The 12,591-nt window shown below is 55.6% G+C and overlaps 2 protein-coding genes across 3 annotated transcripts in view; both read left to right on the forward strand.

The window, feature by feature from the left end:
- Nucleotides 1–10,483, forward strand: part of LOC105826925 (tumor necrosis factor receptor superfamily member 10B-like) — an 18,738-nt gene extending 8,255 nt beyond the window's left edge. The window contains exons 4-11 of the mRNA XM_012664943.1: nucleotides 1,381–1,495; nucleotides 2,993–3,060; nucleotides 4,832–4,924; nucleotides 5,195–5,236; nucleotides 5,324–5,349; nucleotides 5,899–6,201; nucleotides 8,298–8,340; nucleotides 9,523–10,483. Of these exons, the coding sequence (XP_012520397.1) occupies nucleotides 1,381–1,495; nucleotides 2,993–3,060; nucleotides 4,832–4,924; nucleotides 5,195–5,236; nucleotides 5,324–5,349; nucleotides 5,899–6,201; nucleotides 8,298–8,340; nucleotides 9,523–9,827 (995 nt within the window). The 3' untranslated portion in view covers nucleotides 9,828–10,483. The remainder of the gene's footprint in view (nucleotides 1–1,380; nucleotides 1,496–2,992; nucleotides 3,061–4,831; nucleotides 4,925–5,194; nucleotides 5,237–5,323; nucleotides 5,350–5,898; nucleotides 6,202–8,297; nucleotides 8,341–9,522) is intronic.
- Nucleotides 10,484–12,271: 1,788 nt separating this feature from the next.
- CARS (cysteinyl-tRNA synthetase) overlaps nucleotides 12,272–12,591 on the forward strand; it is a 53,096-nt gene continuing 52,776 nt past the window's right edge. For both annotated transcript variants that reach the window (XM_012665500.1, XM_012665501.1), the window contains exon 1: nucleotides 12,272–12,378. In XM_012665500.1, coding sequence (XP_012520954.1) covers nucleotides 12,315–12,378 — 64 coding nt within the window. In that variant the 5' untranslated portion in view covers nucleotides 12,272–12,314. The remainder of the gene's footprint in view (nucleotides 12,379–12,591) is intronic.

Consider the following 12,591-nt stretch of genomic DNA (forward strand, 5'->3'; position numbering starts at 1 on the left):
TCGAACTCCTGAGCTCAAACAATCCGCCCGCCTCGGCCTCCCAGAGAGCTAGGATTACAGGCGTGAGCCACCGCGCCAGGCCGGGATAATTGATTTCTGATACTTATAACTTACACAAAATCAGTATCCAGAAGATATAAAGGATGCCAACTCATCAATAACAAGACATTTTTAATGGAGAGAGACATAGACATTCCAAAGATGGAACATAAATGGTAACAAACATATAAAAACATTGAGGTAGATGAATAGATACACTGTTTTGTACCCACCAGGGTGAGGAATTTACCAAGCGTTCGTGGAGACAGGCAGCAGTGGAGACTCAAACTAACAGGAAAAGTGGGAATCGAAACAGCCGCTTTGGGAAACCTTTTGGCATAATCAGTGAACCTGAGAATGTTCCTAAGCCACCACCCGCCCTTTCCGCATCTCCGTCTAGATTGGAACCGCTCTTGGCCACGTGTGGTGCGAGGTGGGGAAGGCTGCGTCCTACCATAGGACCAGAAGCTTCCCAATGCCCACCCCCTGCACGGCAGTGGGTGTCGTGAACGAACGGGGCCCCTGCGACAGCGTGAGATGACGGTGCGCTGCAGAAAGCCGTGCCCAGCGGCCTCTACGTCTGCTTGCGGGCACATCCCGCTGGACACACCTGTTCAAGGACGTTCAGGAGGGTGGTGCAGTTCTAGACAGAAGACGAAGGCTGGACTCGGGGCTGGCAAGACGTATTCTTGGTATCAAGCTAGGGTGCAGGTCTGAGGGTCCCATTTCATTTTTATTATCTCTCACATATAGTTCTTTAAATTTGTTCAAAGAGAAAATGTGGCACACGGCAAAGGTGTCTGCTTTGTGAAGCTCTTCACCCCGTGTTTAAACACTGCCGCCTGAGACGCGGGCAGGGGTGGCGCCATGGCTCCGTGTTTCCCGCGGCGGGAGCGCAGGGCGGGCGTCTGGGAGGGTGGGTATCGTGGTGACTGCAGGGCTGTTGGCAGCAGGCAGGATCACAAGGTGTCTGCTGTCAGACGCCACGTCTGTCTTTATCTGACGTTTTGTTCGTACAGAACACACAGTAGTGGCGTTTTTTTCTTTGGGGGGCAAACGATGGAAGGAATGATTTGGGGCTATTTCTGAGAGGCTGGCTCTGTTCCTCCCCCTGCCCAGCTTGTGGGGGCTCCCACCGGCCTCTCCACGGACACCCCAGATCGCAGGGAAGCAGGTCCGGTCGGTACCTTTTCATGGTCCCTGTGCTAAAAGATCAGGCAAGGGCAGACTCTGCACCCAGGACTAAGAGCAGGTGACGGTGACTTTGCCATATGGTGGCATGGTGCACGCCCGACAGGGGCATGCCCCTGGGGACTGACCTTAGCCTTCCCTCTTTGACAGACCAGGAGCTGGTGGCCAACTGCTCCCGGACCAGTGACCGGCAATGCCAGTGCAAGTCGGGCCAGTTCTACTGCGACTCTGCAGACTGCACGGAGAGCTGCTTCCGGTGTAGCAGGTGGGGGGCAAAGGGGGTGGGGGTGGTGCGACCGGGGCGCGGGCATGGGGCCCCGCTCCTTGACTCATTGCTTGTTTGGCTTTGGGTCGCTTATATAGCACCCCCAGCCTCAACCTCCCCATCTGTAACATGGGGCTAATGGGGTAGCCCTGCCCCCTGCCCCATAGAGGTGCCCTGAAGATTAAATCAAACAGATCGCCCGGATGTTTCTGCCTGGTGTCAGTGCTCATTCATTCATTCATTGAATGAATGATGCTGCACCCCGCTGTGGCCTGCGGGTGGTATTGCAGGCCTTGGGCCCCCAGCAGTGGGGGACACGGACGATGAAAATGCACATACAGTGTAAGACTAGCTAGTGGCGGGTCCCTGAAGCAAGAGGGCTGTGGGGCCGGTGTAGACTCAGCAGTCGGGGACAGTCTCTGCGGAGGCGGCCCTCAAGGAGAGGCCTGAGGGATTGGGAGCCGTAGAAAGTTCTGGGGAAGAGAGCTCTAGGTAGAGAGAATGGCAGGACTGTGCCCTGTGGCCAGAGCAGCATGACTGACCACTGTCACTGTGTATCCTGTGGCTATCGTAACACTTGACCATAAACCAGGTGACTTAAAACAACAGAAATTTATTCTTTCATATTTCTGGAGACCAGAAGTCCGAAATCAAAAGGATCAGCAAGGCCTCACTCCCTCCAAGGGCACGAGGGGAGGGTCTTCCCTCGCCTCTCCCAGCTTCTGGTGGTGGCTGGCAGCCTCTGGCTTGTGGACACATCACTCCAGTCTCTGCCTCCATCGGCAGGGCCTTCTCTGCGTTTCTGGGCCTCTGTGTCCAAATTTCCCTCTTGTAAGGACACTAGTCATTGGATCAGGGCCCACCCTACTATAATGTGACCTTAATTATGTCTACAAAGACCGTATTTCCAAATAAGGTGACATTCTGAGGTCCCAGGCGGGCGTGAATTTTGGGAGAACGTTCTGGGGAGATATTTACAATGATAAAGCCACTTGCAAATAGCTCTCATTAAACACAACTCAGACTGTGTTGAACTGTTGGCTCATATGCCTGACAAATCTGAAGTAAGGACTACATTCAGGTCTGGTTTGATCAAGGCTCTGGTGTCTCTGGACTCGCTTGCCTTTCCCCTTCTCCATGGCTGGCTTTGTCTCTGAGCTGGCTTCCCTCTTGGTAGAGGCGTGGCTTCAGCAGGCCCAGTACTCATAGCCAAATACTCTATCCAGGAAAAGGGGGAAGATAGAGGTTCTTCCCCCAGATATCACAGCAGACTCCCAAGCTTCACTCTCATTAGACTAATTTGGGCCACATAGCCTGGGAAATGCCAGGCACCGATTGCCCGAAATATGGCAGGGCCATCCCAGGAGCAAGGCTGGTCCCTCCTCACCCTGCCCGTTTAGCAAAGTGACTATATACAAAATTAATGAGTGAGTGGTGATGAGGCTACTCTGGGCTGAGCCTGGGTGGGGAGAGGTAACTCTCAGGGTTTCCCTTCAGGTGTTCTGGAGACAGAAAACCCCTTCGGCCATGTAATGCCACGGCGAACACAGTATGTCCTGAGCCAGGTAAGGGGCTGCTTCCATCTGTTAAATCCAGGTGAGCAAACCTTTTCTGGAAAAGTACATATGTGGCTTTACAGGCCACATGGTTATCCCTTGTCATCTTTGCCATGGTAGTAAAAACAACCGGAGACAATAAGTGAATGAATGTGCTTGGCTATGTGGCAATAAAACTTTATTTACAAAAACAGGCAGTCGGCTGGACTTGGCCCATGGGCCCTACTTCATAGACCCGTCTTAAGTAAACAAACGGAATCTTTGCAGACGCGCTGCGGCTTTCCGGCCGTGCGTTCCCGGCCGTCCGCTCCAGGATGCAGCGTCATTACCCCTTGGCGAGAGGGCGCGGAGGGCAGCTGCCTGCGGCCTGCAGTGTCCTCCAGCTGCTCGTCCCGTTTCCTTCTGTCCTGCCATGTAAGCCCCGGGGCTGTCTCTGGTCCCTGCCCCCGCGGGGCTCTCAGGTGTGACAGGAGGACTCGGGGGCACGTGCTCAGGCAGGAAGCCATGCCAGCAGCCTTGGTCCCCGTGTTCCGCGCCTGTGTGAGCCTCTTGCCCGTGTTTATGTCGGGTTGTCTGGGTTTCCTTCCTTCCTTATTTTTGATAATGATTTATAAACGTTGGTCGTGATTTATGAACTTGGGACACGAGCCCGCGTGTTGCAGGTACCTCCTCTGGGTGCCTTTTACCCACGCTGGGGTGTCTCAGTTCTAAGGTGGTTCGGTTTGTCACCATTGCCCTGTGCGGTTGCCGCCCTTTGTGTCCCTGTGAGAAACCTTTGCTCGCCCCGAGAAGATGTTCCCTCAGTGACCTGCTCTTGTCGTGTTGCTCTTCTCGTCTCGCTCCACGGTGAGCCTGGACCTGGACGTGGGTTTTGCGTAGTGTGAGGCGGGGCCCAGGTCCGTTGTGGTTTTTCTGTGCTGTGCGAATGGCCCCGCCCCACGTGGCAGGGGTGAGAAGACGGTCCCCTCCCTGCTCTCTGCGTCACCGCCGTCACAAACCGAGTGTCTCTGTGAGCCTGGGACTGTCTCTGCGTCCGAGGGCTGGAGCCCCTCGTCCGCCCTCCACGGTGTGGTCTGGCCGCTCTGGGACTTCGGCGTGTCAGTTTACGTTTCAGAATCAGCTTGTCCATTTCCACGAAAACACTTTGATGACGGTAACACGTAAACACTTCTAGAGGACATATTAATACCAAAAAGAGGGCGAGGGGTCTGAGAAGAAAGAAAAGCCTTTAAAGTGGTGACGGTGCCGTGTGAACCTGGCTCCACTGGCTTTTGTTGCTCATGGGGGTCACTTGGAGGTGGCCGAGTGTCCCCGTCTCTAGATGGCCTGTCCCCACCCTGCCGTGTGTCTGTGCGTCCTGGCCCTGGCTGTGCTGTGATTCCAGGGGTGAAACCAGGACACCCAAGTGGTCTCACCAGATGTCTCCCCAGGGTGGGCCTGCCCTGTCCCTTGGGCCACGGTGGCTGGGCTCTGCTTTGACCAGGACAGGCTGTCCTTTGCCACCTCCAGGCTCCCAGGCTTCACCTCCTGCCGCACAGGAGCAGATCCTGCAGCCGGGACCACCCATACAGGACCACCCGCGGGCTGGCAGAGCCTCTTGCTGCCATTCTGGTGGGACAGACCTCCTACCCCTTCCCAGGACCTGAGCACCCCACATGCTCTGAGCTTTGGGACCTGGACAGACCGTGACGGGGAATGGGGACCCTCGGCAGCATGTTACTGTGATAAAGAGAGCTGTGCTTAGCTCTGCCACGGCCTTCTCTGTTTTGCCTCCTTCTAGGAAATGTAAACTTGTATTGGTTATTCTCGGTTCCGGTTGGCATCATCATCATCATCATCATCATCATCCTGGTCATCTACTGTGGAAGAAAAGGTAAATTAGGGCTAGATTGACGGGCGAGAAAAACAGACCAGCAGCCTCGTCAGCAGCTCAGAATCGGGGCAGTTTTGTGAGGTCCTCGCTTTCTAACTCGGGGCAGCCTGGAGCCCAGCGGGGGGCAGGCGGCCATCCCCTGGGAGGTCACAGGGTCTTGGGTCAGCCGGCTGTGGTGGCAGCAGGGCTGGAGATGGGCCGTCTGGGCGCTGCTGTAGCTGGGGGCGCTGGGCGGGCCACGGGCTGAGCGCACCTCCTCTGCCCTCCCAGGGGGACACAGTGTCCAGCAGTGGATGGCCAAGTTCTTCAAAGGTAAGTGCACTTTCTTTGTTGTGAGTTCAAAAATCCTTGTCCTGGTTAATATGAACTGATTTCATGTGTCTTGTTTTTCATCGTCAGGAGAGTCGAACGAGCCAGGCAGCTCTGTGAGTATCACACCGGGGTTTGGGCTCACCCTTCCTGCACGTGCCTCATGGTGGCTTAGGCTCCCAGTCCGTGCTGGGTGTTGAGGCCTTGGTGGCAGTAAGGTCCCCAGAACTTCCAGGAGTGGGTGTGGGCAGCTGTAGGCCCTCCTGCCTGCGCCCTCAGTTTCGGCTTGTGCAGGGGCGTCGCATCCACCGCGTCCGAGCCCTGGCTGCCTGCGCCAGAAGCACACTGAAAGTCTGGTCGTTCAGACCACCGGGTGGAAACCGAGGCATGCGAGGGGATTTCCAAATAAAGTCGCAGTCATAGGTGCCAGGGGTTAGGACGTGGACATATCTTTTTAGGGGCCACAGCTCAGCCCACAACAGCTGGTCTTGGGCCCCCCCCAGGGCGTTGGCATCAGAGCTGGGCCCTCACCGTGTGTGGTGTCCATCTCTAAACCTGCGCAGCCCTGGCTTGCGGGCCGCGTGGCATTTCCTTCTCCAAAAGTGACTTGGGTAGGGCCTGTGCTGCCATCCCCTTTCACCAAAAGAAAGAACTCTGTGCTTCAGTTTGCTCTAAGCAGCAGGCCCACGGAGACCCTGCAGCCCGCGGATGCTGACAGGGACCGTCCAGCCCCTGACGTGGAAACGACAGTGCTGTTGGAGGAGGAGAACTCGGCCTTGCCTCCCGAGGCCGAGACCCGGACCAGCCCTGGGCCCTCAGAGGACCCAGGGGAGAGCCCCGTGGGGCAGGTGCTGGCGGCTGAAGGAAGCGCAGCTGCCCCAGAGCAGGCGCCGCACACTCGTGCTCCTGCTGCCCGCAGGCCCCAGCGCTGGACCAAGGCCACAGCCTCCCTAGGGGACCTGGAGCAGGTAAACGAAACTCGCGGGTGGGTCTGAATGACAACATCTATGCTTATCGGACGCATGCTGTGTGCAGGCTTCCGTGCCAGGTGCTAACACGCGTGCTCCTGTGGGATCCTGGGTGAGTTTGCTGGGGCCGCCACAGCACGGCTCACACACGTGATGGCCTAAACGGGAATTTGTCTTCTCCCAGCTCTGGAGGCCAGAAGTCTGCGGCCAGGGTGTCGGCAGAGTTGGCTCCTTCCGAGGCTGTGAGGGAGAGTCTGTTCCAGGCCCCTTCTCTAACTTCCGGTGATTTCCTATCATCCTTGCTGTCCTCGCTTGTAGAAGCATCGCTCCAACTTCTGCCTTTATCTTCACGGGATATTCTCCCCGTGTGTGCCTGGATCTGTCCAGATTTCCCCTTTTTATAAGGACACCAGTGGCACTGGATGAAGGCTCAGCCCAGTGACCTCGTCTTACAACTTTACCCTCTGCAAAGATCCTGTTTCCAAATCAGGCCCCCACACAGGTGCTGGTGGTCAGGACTCCACATCTTTTGGGAGTGATTCAACCCACAGCCACCCTCAATGTGCTGTCCCAGAGGACCATGACACCCAGGGGCACACAGGGGCTCAGGGTGTCCTCACCCAGGTCCTGTGGCTGGGCTGCAGCAGGACCGAGGAGGTGGTGGGGCCCTGGGGTGCAGCACTCTCGCTTAGATGTGACTCAGCCAGCCGAGCACATGATTTTCTCCAAGTCGAGCTTGGCAGACCTGGGTTAAGCACCTAGTATATACCAGGTATAGCATCTAGAGAAGGCAGGCAGGGGGCAGGCTGGCGGGAGGGAGTGGGGAGCGCGCTCGTCCGTCCGTGGGAGGGCCGGGCAGTGGGGAGGCAAGTCCAGCCTTGCGTGGAGAGCAACCATCTCCGTCCTCTGTCATGGGGCTGCAAGGAGCCGTCCCCAGCCTGTGACTCCTGAGTGGGGTTGGGCAAGGTGAGGAGACATCTGCTAAGTAGCCCTGGGGAGAGGGGTCCTTTGGCAGAGGAGACAGTGTGTGCAGCGCTCAGAAGCGCTGGAGAATGATCAGGAACTCCTGTCTCTGGGTCCTAAAGGCACAGGAGGTCAGGTGTGGAGGGAATGGGGCCAGGGAGGAGGTCATGGGCGCTAAGCTGAAGGTCATGGACCCTTGGGACACCGCCGCACAGGCACTGAGGTTGAGAACTCTGGGAATTGGGCACCGTGGGTCCCATGCCCTTGTGTGGCATTGCCGCGACTTTCCTCAGATTCTCCAAAGGGTCTTATTTAAGAAAGAGAGGTTAGGACCCCCAGCCCATGTCATCAAGAGGCACCGAAAGGGGCAGGGCAGTGTGTTGGGTGTCCCTGTTGGGCCGTGCTGAGGGTGGAACCATTATTGCCCCTGGTTTACGGGTGAGGCAGCAGAGGCAGGGAGAGGGCAGCGTCGAGCAGGGCCCGCAGCTGCCCAGAGGCAGAGCTGGGATTTGAACTCACGAGGTCTGACTCCAGGCCCTTAGTGCTCCAGAGGGAACCCCTAACCTTATCCCCAGGCCTTGGGAGCCTGGAGCAGCCCATGTAAGTGGACAGTCAAATCCAGGCTCTTCTCGTCTGGGACACGCTCAGATGTCCCTGAACTAGAAACCCACATTTAAGTCAGTGATGTTTTTCATGATGCATCTCTCTGGACAAGTGTCCTCCATGGGCACTGTCGAAGTCCAGAGTAGAACAAATCACCCCTAGGTAACGTCGTTCAGCTGTTAACAGCAGGCCCCCGTCCTGGCTCGGGGAAAGGGCAGAGGTGCACACTCAGAGCAGCTCTGCCCAGGACCCCTGCCCGTCCACCGAGCAGAGAGGCCCTGACAGCACAGGTGTCCAACATGGGTGTCCAGCCGGGCCCCAGCAGTGTCCCGGGGGAACGTGACCTGCAGGACGCGGGTGGGCTGTGAGCTCTCTGCTTCCATAGTGGGGCACAGCGGGCCCTTCCCGGTAGGCGACTCTTCTGAGGCCCACCTGCCGCCACGAGAAAACTGACTGGTTCTGTCAGAAGCCCTCCAAAGGGCTGGGCAGATTTCTTCTCCAGGAATAATTTAATTCTCTTCCCTCCACAGGAATATGCACAAAAGTATTTTTTGAAGGATACTTCCTATGACGGTAAGTAACTTGAATTCTTCATTTTAGCAATGGTTTGGAGTTAAATCTTTGGTGTGAATGTCTTTATTTCTGAGAAGGAACATCTACCTCCATGCAGCTATGAGGAGTTTTCCTACGGACTTGAGATTCACTTTTCCACATTCACTGCTCACATCAGAGAAAACAGTCTGGTGTCAAATACAAGTTTTGTGGGCTTAATCAAGAAACATTGGGTGTTGCTTTTGTTTTGTAATATTTCCATGTGTTTTTTTTTTTTGAGACAGAGTCTCACTGTGTTACCTGGGCTAGAGTGCCGTGGCGTCATCCTAGCTCACAGCAACCTCAGACTCCTAGGCTCAAGCGATCCTCCTGCCTCAACCTTCCGAGTAGCTGGGACTACAGGCATGCGCCACCATGCCCGGCTAATTTTTTCTATATATTTTTAGTTGTCCAATTAATTTCTTTCTATTTTTAGTAGAGACGGGGTCTGGCTCTTGCTCAGGCTAGTTTCGAACTCCTGAGCTCAAATAATCCGCCCGCCTCGGCCTCCCAGAGTGCTAGGATTACAGGCGTGAGCCACCGCGCCCGGCCCATATTTCCATGTTTTTATGAAAGGATGTGAGTGGGTGGTAGAAATACTTGTATAACCCTAGATGAGCAGGTCCCTGCTGGCTATGATGCTACATTTTCCTGGCAGAAAAGTAAGGATTTATTGAGCATGTGCTACAGGCCAGGTGCTTTCTTTAGCTCATCCTCACTAACAACTCTGCAAGACCACCCCCATTTTGCACATTTAAAAATAAGACGACCGAAGTTCCGGGAGGTTAAACTCGCCCCAGGTCTCAGATCCTAGTGCTGACTCGCCTGACCTGCTAGCAGCTGGGGGGCTTCCCAGTGGGAGGAAGGAAGGGTGGAGCGGACCGCAACAGACTGTCCCCACGAGGCTTCAGACTTTCCCGGGAGCCTCTGGTTCCTTCTCCCAGGAAGGCCGGTGGCCATGTGGGGCTTGGGTGACCGTGGTCCCAGAGTGATGGATGGGCAGCCGGCAGGGTGGTCTCCAAATCCCGGGGCCTGGTCCCTTCTTTGGGATCAGCTGGGGCCGCACAGAGCCTCCCCCGTCCTGGGCAGCAGAGTCACAGCAGATGCTACATGGTCTTTCCAGAAACGTAAACAAACTCTTCCTTCTCGTTTTTGTTTTTTTAGCCACCAATAGAATTTATTATGAAATTGGACGTGAGGTTCCAAAAAGTAACTGGAAGATGTTTATGAGATTTATCCAACTGGAAGAAAATGAAATTGAGATCTGTGAACATGAAAATCAAGGAAATGTGATGGAACAGCATCATAAGATGCTCCTGCGCTGGAGAAATAACCTTGGAAAGGACAGTTCTGTTTTTAAACTCATGGCTGCCCTCCATAAAATGGAGTTACACGTGCCTTTGCAAAATATTATAAATAAATTACTTGCTGAAAATATCTTAGGTAGGCATCCTGGGACCCCAAGTTAGAGTGTTTTTTGGCACATTTGATGTTAAGCAGTGGCCTGGATGAATCAGATACAAGCTGCTTCTACAAGCTCTGATCTTGTGGGAAGCTTCATGAATCCCAGATACGGCTATACTTTCTATATGAAGCTTTCGATGGCGAAGTCAGTTCTGTGTCCAGGCAAGGGTGCTTCTCTGCCAGAGAGCTATCCTTGGCCTCTGTGGCTGAGATGCATTATGGAGGTTCCAGAGGAACCGGCTGCCTTTGCCTGTTCACGGTCCTGGAAGCCTGTTCCCCAGGAGCTGAGGCTAGGAGGATTTGGTTGCTGTCTTTCTGCCTTGACCATTGGTTCTCATATTCACTGTGATGCTCCTATGCCTAGAACAGGGTGTGGTCCAGACTAGTTGTTGCCTAAATATGTATGAGTAAGCCAACCACAAAGACAACTTGCTGGCCACTCTGGGCAGTTGTGGATGATTGGCTGCATCAGGCACTGGGATCAGAATCAGCGCTTTTAGGCTGCCCCTGGGGTCTTCTGCCTGAGGAGAAGATTGAATTTAGACTAGACCCCACCTTCTAAACCAAGATTAGCAGGGGTGGGGCATGGTGCTAATCACAGAGACCTCTTTAAGTGCCTTAAACTTTTTAAGTATTTTTTTTTTTTTTTTTGAGACAGAGTCTGGCTCTGTTGCCCTGGCTAGAGTGCTGTGGCGTCAGCCTAGCTCATAGCAACCTCAAACTCCTGGGCTCAAGCGATCCTCCTGCCTCAGCCTCCCAAGTAGCTGGGACTACAGGCATGTGCCACTATGCCCGGCTAATTTTTTCTCTCTATATATATTTTTAGTTGTCTAGCTAATTTATTTCTATTTTTAGTAGAGATGGGGTCTAGCTCTTGCTCAGGCTGGTCTCGAACTCCTGACCTTGAGCGATCGACCCGCCTTGGCCTCCCAGAGTGCTAGGATTACAGACGTGAGCCACCGCGCCCGGCCACTTTTTAAGTATTGATGCCAAAGATGCTCTTTCACCAAATATTGTACACTTTAGCAATATGTGCCTTAATTTTTCTTGGAGACAGAATCTCTGTCACCCTGGCTAGAGTGCAGTGGCATCATCACAGCTCACTGCAGCCTCCAACTTCTAGGCTCAAGTGATCCTCCTGCCTCAGTCTCCCAGTAGCTGGGACTACAGGTGTGCACCACCATGCCCAGTTAACTTTTGTATTTTTTGTAGAAATGGGGTCTCACTCTTGCTCAGGCTGGCATCCTAAAATGCTAGGATTACAGGCATGAACCACTCTGCCTGGCCAATAGTTGTTCTTTATGTAATAAAATTGTTTCTGAAACAGTGTTTCCTCTCATTTGGGTGGGTGCACAAACCTTGGGTGGGATATCTGGGAAGGTGACATGCACAGAGAAGGCAGGAGCCCCAAGCAGCCTGATGGGATGGGGGGTGGGGGAGGACTCTGGAATGGGGTTCTGAGAAGGAGATGGAGCACCTGTTCTGGCTTGTAGGTCTTCCGGGGATTTCTGCCCCCAGGGAATGACAGCATGGCCCACCTGTTCGGCTGAGAATGTGAGCCCCGCTCTGCCCCTCCCTCTCCCTCACCCCAAACATCAAATCTAGCACCAGTCCCTGGAAATACTCAAAAATCGGCCTGCTTGTTTCCACCCAGCACCAAGTATCTTCAACTTCTGGGTTCATCATTAAAGCAAATGCCACAGCCACCCAACCAGTTAGTCTCTGAGTCCGGAAATTTGGGTGTCATTCCGGACTCCACCATCTCCCTTATCCCCCCAGCCTCCCACGCATCTCTCCGATCTGTCTGCCCGCCTCACGAGTCCAGGCCACCCTTTCCTCGCCTGTAGACGATGAAAACCGCTTCCTACCAAAGAGCCCTTTTGCCTTCGTTCAGGTTTCCTGAACCCATGCCCCTCGACTCAGCACTGTCAGAACGACGGCTCCGAAACACACATCTGCTCCTGGCTGCTCCTGTCTAAACCCTTCGGGATGTCTCTGTCATCCTTGCCTTTGCTTACAAGGGCCTTCCAGAAGACCCAGCCTTGCCACGGGCCGCTCCGCCGTGTCCTGCGGCCGCACCGCGTTGTCCCCGGTGGCTTGCCTTCTGCTGGGGTCGTCTGCACGACCATCTCCCCGTCCCACCCATCCCCAGCCCTTGCTCTAGGCCCCGCCCGTTCCGGCCCGAGGCCGGCTCTGACCGCAAGGCTGGGTCTGGGCCCCACGGCGCTTGCTGCCATCGTAACCCAAACACTTGCGCCTGGGACACTGTCTCCGCGCCGTCGGACGGAAATCTCCGAGAGCCGACACGGAACGCGCGGCCGGGGATGCTCCGCGGCGCGGGTCACTAAGGAGGCAGACCGCAACTCCCAGCATGCCCCGGGACGGCCGCGCCAGGAGCGTGCGGCGGTTGCCTAGCGACCGGGCGTGTCCCGGAAGGCGGGTCCCGCGCGGGGCGGGACTTCCGGGGCGGTGGTTGCATCAGATTCTGGTAAATGTCTGTCGCCGCAGACTCGGGTCCCGGATTCCCAGGAATGGCAGATTCCTCTGCGGAGCAGGGTGAGAGGCGCAGCCGGACCGGGGCCTGACAGGGAGCCGGGGCGGCGGGGTCCGGGAGGCGGCCACCGGGGTCTGAGGTCCGAGGGGCGGCGGGGACCCGGTTCCGAAGGGCGGCTGCCGGGGTCTGGGGTCCCAGGGGCGACCACAGGGGTTCAGGGTCCGAGAGGGGCGGCGCGGTGTCCGGGGTCTTAGGGGCGGCAGGGGCCTGGGTCC

Source organism: Propithecus coquereli, unplaced genomic scaffold, assembly GCF_000956105.1.
Source record: "Propithecus coquereli isolate 6110/MARCELLA unplaced genomic scaffold, Pcoq_1.0 Scaffold120, whole genome shotgun sequence".
NCBI classification, from domain to species: domain Eukaryota; kingdom Metazoa; phylum Chordata; class Mammalia; order Primates; family Indriidae; genus Propithecus; species Propithecus coquereli.